Source organism: Pezoporus occidentalis, unplaced genomic scaffold (assembly GCF_034315485.1).
Source record: "Pezoporus occidentalis ecotype Australia unplaced genomic scaffold, CSIRO_AGI_Poc_V1 ctg182, whole genome shotgun sequence".
Taxonomy (NCBI): domain Eukaryota; kingdom Metazoa; phylum Chordata; class Aves; order Psittaciformes; family Psittacidae; genus Pezoporus; species Pezoporus occidentalis.
The window spans coordinates 3,360,184-3,374,016 of record NW_026913662.1 but is presented as its reverse complement, the minus strand read 5'-3'; the positions used below and the strand labels follow the sequence as shown (position 1 = coordinate 3,374,016).

General features: G+C 40.2%; 1 protein-coding gene across 1 annotated transcript; it reads left to right on the top strand.

Moving 5' to 3' along the window:
- Nucleotides 1-13,282, top strand: KLHL42 (kelch like family member 42). The gene is made up of 3 exons (XM_062615576.1): nucleotides 1-902; nucleotides 8,327-8,520; nucleotides 12,418-13,282. Exons 1-3 carry the CDS (start codon nucleotides 1-3, stop codon nucleotides 12,858-12,860), a joined length of 1,539 nt encoding a protein of 512 aa, XP_062471560.1. The 3' UTR covers nucleotides 12,861-13,282.
- Nucleotides 13,283-13,833: the final 551 nt, after the last annotated feature.

Below are 13,833 nucleotides of genomic sequence, written 5' to 3'. Positions count from 1 at the left end.
ATGTCCCTGGCGGGGCGGCGGCGGCAGGGGGAAGAGGAAGAGGAGGAGGAGGAGGAGGAGGAGGAGGTGGAAGGGGACGAAGGGGAGGAGGTGGTGCAGATCCGGCTGGGAGATAAGTGCTACCCGGTGTGCAAGAGGAAGCTGATCGAGCAGAGTGACTATTTCCGAGCCCTCTATCGCTCGGGAATGCGGGAGGCAGGGCAGGGCCATGGGGAGCAGCTGCTGCGCGGGGGGCTGAGCGCCCTGGGGTTGGAGCTGGTGCTGGACTTCATCAACACCTCCTGCTTGGCCAGGCTGGAGCAGGAGGAGGGGGGTGATGAGGAGCCCCCTTTGCTGGAGGAGCTGGTGGAGGCAGCTTCCTACCTGCAGGTCACCCCCTTGCTCCGACTGCTCCTCTCCCAGGTGAGGCTGGGCAACTGCTTTGAGCTGCACCGCCTGGCTCAGGTCTACGGTCTCCAGGACTTGCATGATGCCTGTTTAGACTTCATGGCCACCCACTACCATCAGGTGCTGCGAAGGCCGGATGCACAGCCACACCTCCTCCTGCCCCATGCTCTCCAGCAGCACCTGAAGGAGAGACGGATGAAGGGTACCGCTACCCTCGTGGCCATTGGGGACTTCATGGGTGCCTCCTCCTTGGGTCTTTCTGTGTGCCGTCACCCTCAGGTGGAAGCCCCCTGGTCTATGCTGAGGTATGATGAGGAAGCAGAGAGGTGGCTGCCTCTGGCCAACAACCTGCCCCCTGATCTCGTGAATGTCCGAGGCTACGGGTCGGCGATGCTGGACAACTACCTGTTCATTGTCGGGGGCTACAGGATCACCAGCCAGGAGATTTCGGCTGCCCATTGTTACAACCCTTGCCTAAACGAATGGACTCAGCTGGCTTCCATGAACCAGAAGAGGTAACCCTTCCTGCCTGAAATACACATGTCCATGTATGTTGTCAAAACAGACGCTATTGAGTCACGTGGTGTTGACTGGACTCAGCGTTATGAGAAGTGATTCAGACTTCTGTGTGTGCAATGAATCTCTTGCATCTCTGGCACCATGTGGTGGGAAGGACCACAATGCTTGGCAGTGGCTTGGCAGCGGCTTGGCAGCATGCTGTTGTATGGGCCTGGCAAACCTGGTCTTTACCATGAACAGTCAATCCCATACCCTGCTGTGGCCAGGGAAGGGTGAGGGGGATAGGACTTGGTTGCATCAATGCTGGTGGTAAAGGCCTCAGCCATGTGAGAACATGAGCTAGGCAGAGAAGGATTGTGCTATGGCCCTCCATCATGTGATCAATCACCTTGATCTGAAATGGTGGTGGGCTCCCTGTTCTCCTTTAAGTTGTAGTATACACAGAGCCAGCCTCTTCAGACAGCTGTCTCGCTGGTAGTATAAGTTCTCTTTGAAATAACAAAGATTTTAAACAGGAGATAAAATTCTACTTTTTTTGTGATATATATGATTTTCAATAATGGGACAAGTTTTCTAATGGGGTTATACAATCTATCAGAGCTGGAGATGGCTTAAAAAAAAAAAAAAAGCTGGAGCAGCTTTTCATTGGTTTGTAGTCCCATAAAAACCTGACTGTTTCATAGGCCTCCATTTCAGTGAAGTAGTCACCAGAAAAATATCAGGAAGATCGTGAGAAATTTCTCACTTTGTGAGTGTGTTTGGATTTGAGAATCATTTGCCATTTTGACCATTTTGCTTTTTTCTTTTATCCTTTTGAATTGTTTGTTTGACATTTATGTTAAAGTTAGTGTTCAGAAACACTTGTATAATTTACAGTTGGAAGAATAATAGAGAGCTATCTGTGAGGGGGACCCAAGAAGAGAGCCCATCTCCCTGACCAAGGTTGTGGCTGTTCTACCTTAATCATACTGAAGAGTTATCAAAACAAAGCCTTTTACTTCACTGAAACAAAACGTTTTGAGTTATATAATTGGAACTTCCCCATTGTTTCCATTTTAGAAAAAGTGTTTAAATCTTTGTCTGCAAAAGAGCAAGTAAGGAGGCGAACATTCACTGTAGAATGGAAATTCTCCATCCAGTAAACTCAAAGAGCATGCAGAGGCCCAAAGCATTGGCATAAATGCGTTGTATCTGGGCAGTAAAACTGCAGTCTCTATTCCAGTCTCTACTTAGCTCTTGCCAGCTAAACCCCCTCAAAACAGGGGTTTGACCTAATACTAGTTCTTTCCTATTTCACCTGTTTTTTTCCACTTCCTATATTGTTGTGAGAATGTCACTGAAATGGTTACCTCCATAATCAGTCACTTGAATGGATCAGAAACTGCGTTTTTCAGTATTTCTTGCTTCTTGGAATAGTGTTATGAAAAATTTAATCTGTAAAATAAGTGTTTAGCTTTTAAACACTGCAGACACCTTTTCTTACAGGCACATTTCTTAGAGACTGAGCCTATAAGCAGTCTTCTCCTAGGCGCCTGTGGGAACTGAGATGTTTCAGCTGGCCTCCCTTTGGCAATCTTGCCTATGATCATGATTGAGAGCACATTGGCCTCGGTAGAAAAGTATTATGGGGTCAGCCCACACAGCATCTCCTATGGAAATTAACTTAAACATAGAAGTCCCACGTTGATCAAGTTACGAGGTTTTGGCATTGGTTTGTGGGATGTGTATATAGCAAGAGAGATGTTATGTGCAGTGATTCTGCAGTGTGGTGAATGAGGGCTTTCTAAAGAAAAGTGCTTTCTCGGGGCCCTTTTTTCACCTTATAACCTGACTGTTCAAACTGTAGATCAGCCTTCTCCTCCCCACACTTTCCCTTTTTTATAAGATATATAATCCTTATATCTGATATAAACACATGGCTGTTTTCTCCTCACATTACTGTTTTCAGCAGCACTGCCATGCCAGCTTAATCTTGAAGCCCATCACAGGTGACAGGAAGGTATTTCTTAGCATAGAATTTCACATTGGCCATTTACTGCAGAAAAGTAGTATGCAAATGTATATTTTTTGAATAGTCTCTATTCTTATATTTCATGGTAGTTGTTGCAGGCCAAGAAGAATCCACAATTACATCTGTCCCTAGCCTGCAAGGTAGCAGCAAATGAGTATGTTGCTCCCTGAACGATAATCAGGGTAAGTTCTTTTCATGGAAATTATGCTGACCCCTTCACAAAACATGTTCTTGACTTTTGACATCTTCATGAAGTCTCAACTGTGAAGTTACAGTTACTATATTTTTCTATCTGACATAACATTTCAGGTCTCTGATGACCCTCTTAATGTTTTACAGCCAGAATGCAAGGATGGCCTGTGGTGTAGGAGCCGAGAGCAGGGAGTTTTTTAGGATCAGGGATTTTGCATTTAGCGCAAACAGCACTGATGCCTGTCTGCCACACAGATGTGCTGCAATTAGATCTGCAGTTTGCTAGGCATTGTATTTTTAGTTTGTTATGCTGTAGTAAAATAAGCAGAGCAGTTGCCTGGTGTGCTGCTTAGGAATTACAGTCATGTGACTGTCTGCCAAATGAATTTATGTCAGTTGATACAATTCACTCAAGGGTGGTTTTTTTACATACCTTGAGGAAGGGTTCTACTTCCCATTGAAGGTGGTTTGACTTCAGATAACAAGAGTATCTGTATTTGGCCTATATAAATGGATTCCTATGTTGGCCTCGACGAAAGGCTGAGGAGTTATGGAAATAATTGTGCTGATTTGCTATTACTATAAAAAGCTCTTTGCCCTCAGCAAACTGTGTAAATTCTGTGTAATGTTAATGTTTAATTATTTCCATTATTGTAATATAGAATCCCAGGATGTTGGATTCTCTACACATGCATAGATTAAATAGTCCCAACTTCGAAGTAGACAACAAAATCCGTCAGCTGTATGCCTAGCACTTAGCAGTCATTCTTGTGTAGGTGATAGCTCTCTTTCTAGGTATAAAGGCCTTATTTAGTGTAGTAGTAGTTTCAAAGTTGTTCACAATAGGTAACTCCTGTTTATTATTCTTGTGTTGCCCACATGAGCTTGAGAAAATGCTATTCCCTATTTATGCATGCACAAGGGAGATAAAATAATTTGCTCAGGCTCATATAAGAAGCTTGTGACTGAGCCTGTAAATTCATCATCGTCTGGGGGCTAAATCTAGTGCTGGTCACAGATAGACCGTAACAGATCACAGTTCGTAGATCTTTTTATTCTAGAGGTATTGCTGTACTTTGCATAGTGTCTTAAAACAACAGCCTGAACTTTTTAATGGAAGAACCTTCCCGTAAGAGCTGCCAAAGACCATTTGTGATCTTTGGGGACAAGAAGGTAACAAAGCACATTGGGGACTGTTCAAGTAATGTCCTTGAACACCTTTCCATGTTTTTCTTTAAATTGATGCTGTCGGTTGAAATTTGCTATTTAAAAAATAAATACTCATAGGATTTCTACTGCATGTGGAGGTTACAGCTGTATATTCCACTTTTATTTTCCTTCAGAACCTTCCTAGTCATGGCAGGTAAATCTTCCAGGCTTATAAGACCCTTGTAAACCCCTGGCTGGGATTATACACATGCCTGTGGAGCATGGCTTTTGTGAGCAATCTGTGCCTGAACTGCTGGCGTTCTGAGGACTCTTACAGGAATATAGGAGAGGAGACCTACTTGGAGTATCGTGTGCAATTCTGATTTTCTCAATATAAAAAGGACATTGAACTGTTGGAACAAGGCCAGAGGAGGGCCACAAGGATGATCAGGGGGCTGGAGCACCTCCCGTATGAAGACAGGCTGAGAAAGTTGGGGCTATTCAGCCTGGAGAGGAGAAGGCTGCTTCGAGACCTCATAGCAGCCTTCCAGTATCTGAAGGGGGCCTATAAGGATGCCTATAAGGATATGGAGGGACTCTTCATTAGGGAATTTAGTGGTAGGACAAAGGGTAACGGGTTCAACCTTAAATAGGGGAAGTTCAGGTTAGATATAAGACAGGAATTCTTTACTGTGAGGGTGGTGAGGCACTGGAAGGGGTTGCCCAAGGAAGTTGTGAATGCTCCATCCCTGGTGGTGTTCAAGGCCATGTTGGACAGAACCTTGGGTGACATGTCTTAGTGTGAGGTGTCCCCGCCCATGGCAAGGGGTTTGGAACTAGGTGATCTTAAGGTCCTTTCCAACCCTAACTATTCTATGATTCTATGCTCCTGGGGGATGGTAGCGGTTTATAAGACCCCCTCTTTCCTCATTTTCTTCTCTGTGCATGGGGAGTAACCTTTGTAACTGTGCTTTCGTAATTCATTATTCTAAATGTTTTAACTCTAGAATAAAGAAGTAATCTGATCAGTGAAAATTTTTAAAGTTAATCATTTGGCAGGAAGGAACCACAGGTTAGTTAGTCCAAGCCTCCTGTTCTACAGCAGGACCAAGCTTACCTTGCAAATGCGCATATACTTTGTTCGTGAAACCCTACAGCAGTGTAGATTCCAGCCTTCTTCCTCCTAGGTAACTTGTGCCCATGTTTAGCCACCCCTCTGATCAGGAAGTCCTCTCTAACATCTATGCTAACTTTTTTTTTTTGTTGTATACTAAATAAATAATATCTGTCAGTAAACAAGAAGAATGCTTGCACTTCTCTTTATAGCCACTTCCGTTGTAGTTTCCTGCAGATTCATCTATGGCTGTTAATGCAATCCAGAGCAATGTAGGCTTTTTTGCAAATTTTTGAATGTTGTCTTGTATTTAAAAAGCTATGCACTCTTATCCAAGATCCTCTGCAGTTGTGCATTACGTTTTTCTTCCTTTGTGCATATAGTGCTTTGCACTTGTCCTTACTGACTGAAAAGGGTATTTTTGAACTATGGTAAAACATCACGACTCACTCTCGCTTCTGTTCCTGGGGTTCTGCTCAGAGGAAACGGAGGACATGTCATGTCTCAACAAGAAGGGTATGCACTAGATCCCTCGAGTTTAGATAACTCACTGGTGAGAGTGGAGTTATATCGCAGTTGAATCTGACAGACTGTTTAGCTCCATTGTTTCCAAGCTGTGGTCCATGGAACAGTTGTTGGTTGTGGAGAGCTGGCTGGCTCCTCAGTGTTTGGTTTCCTTGTTTCCAGCTGCTCCAACACATTAAAAGAGCGTAAAAATGCACTAAATATTTCCTAATGTTCACTCTCCATAAAAACACCTGCTGTTATTGGCATGGAAAGGTGAATGATGGAAGTTTTTCATAATAGATAAAGACATTGTCCAAACTTTCACATGAAGTGTGCTGATGGATACTTACAGCTACTTCTGAGTAAAATGAACCTTATAGTTAGCATGTTCCATAAATCTGAGATACTTCCAGTGAATGTCATCCTTCCAGTGTTGCAAGTGGTTGAATAACTGACACAAATGTGCATGGCCTCCTTCTAGGATAATTGAAGTAGAAAGTTGTGCTGTACATCTTTGACCAGATAGTTTTCTCTATACTGCAAGAAACAATCCAGTGATGCTAAGGCCATCAAGCTAAAACTGGATACATCATCCCTATTCAAAGAAAATAGTAAGAGGCTACAGAGGGTAACTGCAGAAACCCGTGTGAGTTGGAAATCTGAATTCTCTAATGTTCTGACACTACACACGTGTTTAGTTAGTTCGTGTCCTCTGCGGTAGAACTTTAAGCATGTTTGAAAAGTGGCTATAAGACCTTAGACTAGGAAACGATATCTGTATGCATGTGAACTCATTTGATAAGACAGAAATTCTTCACCATCTTCATTGTAGGCGCAGAACACACTTAAGATTTTAAAGGGTTTCGTGGAGAATGCTTTTACATTTTGTGTCTTTGTCCCTTTGTTAATTTATGGATTTTTTTTCCCCATCATAACTTTTACAACAGGTACATTGCTTTGAAAATCTGCATGCTTTGCAAGTCATTATCCTTGTGTCATACCCACTGTTCATTGCGATGTTATCCTGGATCCTCTAAGATGGAAAACATAATTGCTGTAGAGAGGAGATGAGCAGAGTGACCTAAATGTCAGAGGAAAAAAAAAGAATAAAAAGCAATTAATTCCTTCAAAGGAGCATTTTAGTTTCCAAAGTTATACCAGGATGACAAGAACAAAATGATTCCATCTGGAAACAAATTCTTTTTCCAAATATATTTAATAAAAAGAAATTGCAGGGCAGTCTGCTGCTAGGCAGGGTTCATTTTGTCCAGACAAAGCACTGCAAAAGTACTTAGCGGTAAGTTCTGAATCTTGAATTCATGCAGACTGAAACTCAACTTTACTGCTCAGCAAGCCAGTGCAAGTCTGAAGCACCACTTCAGTTTTGCAGACATAACACAGTTCCCCATTTGGCTTTATGCTGAGCTGGTGCACTCCAGTGACTTTCACAGATCTAGTTAATTGGGATACCTCATGGTGAAATGTTATTTTGGCTCAGGAGCAGGGAAGGAACAGCCTTTCTAGGCAGTGAGACCGTTTCTGAGAAGAGGAATAGCTCATCTTTTATTAGAGCACAGCTGAAAGGAATAGCTGAGCATGTAAGCCCTCTGTCTTCAAGTCCTCTAGTTTCTTCATAGAGACCTGCTTCTGTAATATCCATAGACCATTTTTTTTCTGCCTGTAATATCTTAAAAGCGTAAGATATAAAACTTCTTTAGTAATTAGAAAGCTGCCCTTTGCCATGCATGAAATACAATAGCATTATGGAACAGAAAAGAAATAAAAGAAGTGCCTGTATTTTGCAATGTATTTTGCTCACTTACAAATGGGACATAATTTACAGATATATCTTATTCCAGTGGGATGGAGGGTGTATTTAGTACTTTAATGCTGAATAAGGTGCAAAAGATTCTGCCTTCTTTTGTAGAACATGATTCAACGTGTTTGTTTGATTACACATTCAATGTGTTCAAAATTTTTGTTTATTAAGGTTATTAAAGTGATTCTATATTACAGACCAAGGTGAGTGCATAGGTATTCATCAACTCTTGTTTGAAATTTCTGCAGTTTTAACTAAAATATTGTCCTTGACTGTGTGTATCTATAATACATTTTTCTCTACTAAAAATACTAAAAGCCTAGTAAAAATGAGACATCTACTGAACATATTAGTTAACTAAGCATTTAGATCTCAAACTGTGACAGTTTGAAATCCAAAATAAAGTATTTGTCAGTCTCAGCATCAATGTTATTAACATCCAGAATGTCACTGGTTACTGTCCTGAGTTATTATAGTGTAATTACAGAACTTTGGCTTTGCACAGAAGAGTTCAGATATATTCAGCTGAAAATTATGGTGCAAGTTGTAAGTAATGTTGGAGCCTGGATAGGAGGAACCTTATTTCTTATATTCTTCTCTACATCTATGCTGCAATCTTTTCTTTCAGGTCCAATTTTAAGCTTTTGGCTGTAAATGGAAAACTCTATGCCATTGGTGGTCAATCCCTTTCCAATGTGGAGTGTTATAACCCAGAAAACGACTGGTGGAATTTTGTCGCATCCATGCCAAACCCTCTTGCAGAATTCTCAGCTTGTGAATGCAAGGGCAAGATCTATGTTATCGGAGGATACACTACACGAGGTAGAAAGTTTGCTTTTACTTTGTTTTTTTTTTTCAGCCTGATTGCTTCTAAGGCCCAGATAATTTTCTTCCCTTTCTCAGGAAATCTTTTGAACTGGTGTAGAAAGCTGTATAATACTCATTAAAACATGTTGAAATAAATCACTGGTAGAAAATAATTGACAAGGTGAAACAAACAAACAAATCAATTCTGTCATAGAGGAATCAGGTTTTATGGTGTGTGTTTTTACAGGGCTTACATGCACCTGGGTCTCTCTTACTTTGAGGGAAGAGATTGATGGGTACTCTAGCACCCCACCCAGCTTAGCCCTTTTTTTTTTTTTCTAGATTTTGATCACATGCTAGAAAAAGAGGTCTCCACAGGTACACTTTGTTTGCTTTTTACATACTTGTTTTAAACTGTCAGAAGGAAAAATATAAAGAAAATATTTGCCTTGAATAGTATTTCTCACGTATTAATCGATGTCATGGTCCCTTCAGTATAGCATTTCAGTGTTTAGCAGGCAAATTCAAGCTATAGGTAAGATTTGCAGTGCTGAAATAACTTAATTGAATAATTAATCAAACGCTTAAGCATGAACCAACATTTTTAACTTCCTTCCTTTACCCTATTTTCTGAGAATACTGTACAGAGGGAAGGATTTGAAATTACATTCTCTCCTGACAATTACTTTTTCTTTATCCGTGGAAAACCAAGAATCTTAAAAAGAGCTTCCATTTGTTGATTCTTTACACACATAGTGCCGTTCTTTGGGAGGAATACAATTTTCTCAGAGTTTTAGAAGGATTTTTTTTTTTTTTTCATGTCAAATGTTCAGTATTTAACAGAGTTTCCTAAATTTTAATTCCTATCTCTAGGCCCTTAACCCACTTCATTTGACCACACTAGTTCTATTTTTTTTCAAAGTGGAGAATAAAATTAGAAAGATCAGCCTTTACAGAGTACTGCAAGCAAAGCTAAACTGACATTAGAACAAGCTGGCCCTTCTAGTGCCTGAGCAGATTTTAGTTCTGTTAAAAGGTTTATAAAAGACACACTTCCACCCCTCACGGTCCTTGTGGTAATGATAACCTTCAAAAGCATTTTGTCTGATCCATTCTGACCCAGAATGTCGTGGCTTCACTGAGGAAAACAAAACATTTTGGCATGCCTGTGTCCATCTGGAAGGCCATGCTGTGGTGTTCTCTGCAGTCCCAGTCCTCCACTGACTCCGCTAAAGGATCTGTTTTGGTTCATTGTGCTCCCTGATGTCTGGCACTAGGACTGAAAGATGTCTGGCATGCAGCACTTGCTGTGCTGGTAAGTCAGATCAGGGGAAACATCAGTTGAGACAATAGAGCGGAGAACAAAGAGAAGGGACTGAAATGGCAAAACTTGTCGTTAGAGACTGGAGTTAGGTTATGTCATTTTTATCTAGAGAAAGAGGACATAAGAAGTAAAAGCTATGATTTCGTTAATAGTACTACAAGATTATGGGAGTACCAGCTTTTCTCCTACATTGCCTGCACTTTGCAAGTTCCTTTTCTGGTGCTAGTGCTGTTGTTTTTTTTTCAGGCTGTCTACTGCTGGTGTCATGTATAGGAAGATCAGCATGTTACTGATGCAGATCCTATTCCATTAAATTTCATCACAGCATTTGTAGTCAGGATTGCTGGCCTGTGTCAAATTCCTTATTCAATACTTCGTACATGTGGTTTCAACTGAAGGAGGATAGTGAATTACCTCTTCCTTCTTCCACACCTCATGAGATTGCCACTGACTGTCAAGCCTCTTTTTCCTAGATATTTTCCAAGGTCTTTTCCTAAAAGCTGCTTTAATGCAAATAGGATAGTAAAACAGTATAAAGTTGTGAGCATGGATAACTAGCACGTTTAGACTTAATGTTTAAATCCAAGACCAGTCAGGACAACAAATGCCTGTGCTTGTTATAAATAAAAATGCTTTCCTGAACGAGGGTCTAGAATCATTTTTTGTGTGACACCATGGCTTACGACAGCTATCAGAAACCAGAATTGCTGCAATTACACTGGTGATTCAGCTTCCGAGTTATGCAGATGTCAGTGAGTGTTAAGGCCTAACTATCTGAGAGGCACTGAGGTCCATGTGCAATTTCATTACATGCAGGACATAAAACACATGCAACAATTAAGACGTAAATTTTAATTTTATTTTTAGTATTTCTGCATACACTTCAGTTTTGGTAGGTTTTGTAGGCTTTTTTTTTTTTTTTTTTTTTTTTTGATAATTGTAGAGTTTTCTCCTGACACTGCACTTTCCAAAAAGATGGTAGGGTCTGGTAATTTTGTACTGTAAATTAAAATGGCACTTCTTGAATAAGGACCCTTCTTCCAGTTTTCAGCTCTCACTTGTGAACCTAAATCCTAATAGAAACTCCATGTCAGGCATTACAGTGTTCATGTTTTGTATTGTTTGTTTGTTTCAGTGGATATAAAAGACTGAGGCTCTGGACTGAGCAAATGAGGGCTGTGTCATAATAGGCTTCCGTTTCCTATGGGTCCTCTCAAATGATAGCACTTTTTACCTGGGAGCATTACTGCTGTAGACAGACAGTTAATTGGGATTGCACCCCCTGCAATGAGTCAGAGAATGATACATTGTTTGTAGACAAAGATCATCTATATGTAGAATTTTGATCAGCAGTTTCATAGAGCATTGCCATGATTATTTTTCCCTCTTCTTTCCCCTGTGTAAAGTGAATTAGGTTTTCAGGAAGGCAAAGTAAAGCAATAAACAATTACTGAAAATGGTCAGAGTGCAAGCAAATGCTATATCAGCAGCTCCCTAATCATGCTGCTAATGCACTTCATTCATGACAATCCAGTTATATTTATGGCTGTTTATATTGGTGCCCTTACATAACTTGCCAGTATGTCACTGTCTGCTATTCCACTTGGGAGCTCATCTGGAGATCATCATGCAAGATAGACTTGTGATACGGGGAAGATTTTATTAAAAGACAAGGCTGGAGCCTGCAAACCTGTTGCCGCTTGTCACTTGAGTTTGGATTTAAGCTGAGGTCTCCAGAGATTGAAACTGAATTTACTAGCTAACAAGTCCTGCACATTCTGTGTTAATTTAGTGAAGCCTTGGACCCATCCAGGGTCTCCACTGCACCATAAATCAGGAAGGTATTGTAACAGTTTTATGGAATAACAGCTTTGCAAACACATGGATCCACCAGGTTGTAACTGAAGTATAAGTATGGCTTTGACTTTTTTCTGTGCCTCTGTCTAATCCTGGAGCACAGAGTTCCTGGTTCTTAAATTATTTTGACATGTGGTTCCTCTCACTGTAAAGTACTGAACATGTGCCCTTAGCTCATCCATGCTACTTGCTGAAATGTAACTAGTTTTATGAATTTATTCTATAAAACTTTGATTTATGGATTGAAATGCAAAGTATCAAAGTTAAGCTTGAATGATAAATCAGTACTTGACAGCCATTAAAGAAGCATACTGTCTTTGTGATAATTTGATTCATCTGTGATCACTGTTGGAGAGTAGACTATTGCTCCATTTCTCTTTTCATAAAAAATGCTAACATGAATTGGAGATGAAATTAAAAGCATAAGTTAAAAGGTAGGGATTATTCTGCTAAAATCTGCATCCCCAGACAATTCACATCATGTAGTGTGCCAGAAGTAGCTTAATTCTTCCCTTTGCAAAGGAACAGAACATTCAAACTTTTTTGTCAAGGGCAAAAAGTTTCAGTTCTCAATAATCAGTATTTTCCCCTGGTCTGCTATGCTTTTGCACTGTAATATATTAGCAGTCTGTAATAATGGCTAGTACAGTTTGTAGGGAGGAAGAATCTTCCTCCTTGTGAGAGCCTTCTATAATATTTATTTATTTGTAAATATCTTTCCTCTGTTTCAGATAGAAATATGAACATTTTGCAGTACTGTCCCACTTCTGATTCCTGGACCAACTTTGAACTTTGTGACGTCCATGTTCGCAAACAACAGATGCTCTCTGTTGAAGAAACTATATATCTGGTAGGGGGTTGTATTCATGAACTTGGACCAAACCAAAAATCCAGCCAAAATGAGGACGTGTTAACTGTGCAGTCTTACAACATTGCTACCAGAGAATGGCTCTACCTCAAAGAGAACACATCAAAATCAGGTCTTAACTTGACTTGCACTCTCCACAATGATGGAGTCTATATACTGAGTAGGGATATTACTCTGTCTACAAGCTTGGAGCACCGTGTTTTTCTAAAGTATAATATATTTACGGACAGTTGGGAGACACTAAGACGCTTTCCAGCCTTTGGACAAAACATGTTGATCTGTTCTATGTATTTGCCTGATGTTTGAGAAGTGTAACATCATCAGGTTTTTCTTTTCAGCTCATTAATCATTCTTGGAAGAAATACTGTTCCCTCTAGATAATTCTGTTTTCAGAATGTAGTATGCTTGCATAACATAGACATAAAATAGGTTATGTTTAAAAAAGTTGCAAAATCCAATATTAAGAGAACTGCTTCCAGAAAAGGTTTTAAGATTTCAGTTTAAAACATTTATTGTCTTGGATTGAAATTTCACCAGGTATTGTTTGCAATTTAAATATAAAATCTCTGTATGGGCAACTGATGAAGGAATTCCAAAAGCAAAATTGATCAGTCTATTTATATTCTCCATCTTAATAAGCAGTGTAGAAGATGAGCAAGAAATATACATGATAAAAGTGGAAATAATTCAATAAATAAGTGTAATAAAAATCACAAAGGGAATGATTTATTTTAAAAATACAGGTTTTACTCAAACTACGTTCTGTCAAATGCAAAATGATTAAAATTGTTTATTCTGTGACATTTTTCTCTCTTCTCTGCTAGCAAGTGAGATTCTCAAAGGTGCTGGCAATTGGGGTGTCATCGAGAAATAAGAACTTCATCTGAATAATTTGCAATGAAATGCCAAGGACTGGGAGGAATTGCCTCAAAGCTTACAATTGCTGGTTGGATACTGGAAGCTGGCAGCATTTATTGCTGTCATTACAATAGTGGCAAAATTCAAATGGAGAAATTTGCTCATCTCCAGAAAGGTTTTAAGTTTTAGTTACATCATACTCTGTAGTACTGTGTGTTGTAGATCAAATTATAGTTTGCAACAAGCTGTATGCTAGGAAAATGTGCATGAGCACATGCAATGGTGATTCTGCACGAGGCACATCCTGATTGATAATTGTCATCAGGACATCTGTCACATGGTGTGGAAAGGCTAATTCTTGTAAAATGGCTTTATGCAAACACCACCCAAAGCAGGTGAACATGACTTGGCTCTTTCTTGT

Excerpts from the sequence above, each read along its gene's own strand:
- KLHL42 (XM_062615576.1), top strand. The coding sequence starts at position 1 with ATGTCCCTGGCGGGGCGGCGGCGGCAGGGGGAAGAGGAAGAGGAGGAG. Across the intron at positions 903-8,326 it reads GCTTCCATGAACCAGAAGAG|GTCCAATTTTAAGCTTTTGG; the intron begins GTAACCCTTCCT and ends CTTTTCTTTCAG. Across the intron at positions 8,521-12,417 it reads CGGAGGATACACTACACGAG|ATAGAAATATGAACATTTTG; the intron begins GTAGAAAGTTTG and ends CCTCTGTTTCAG.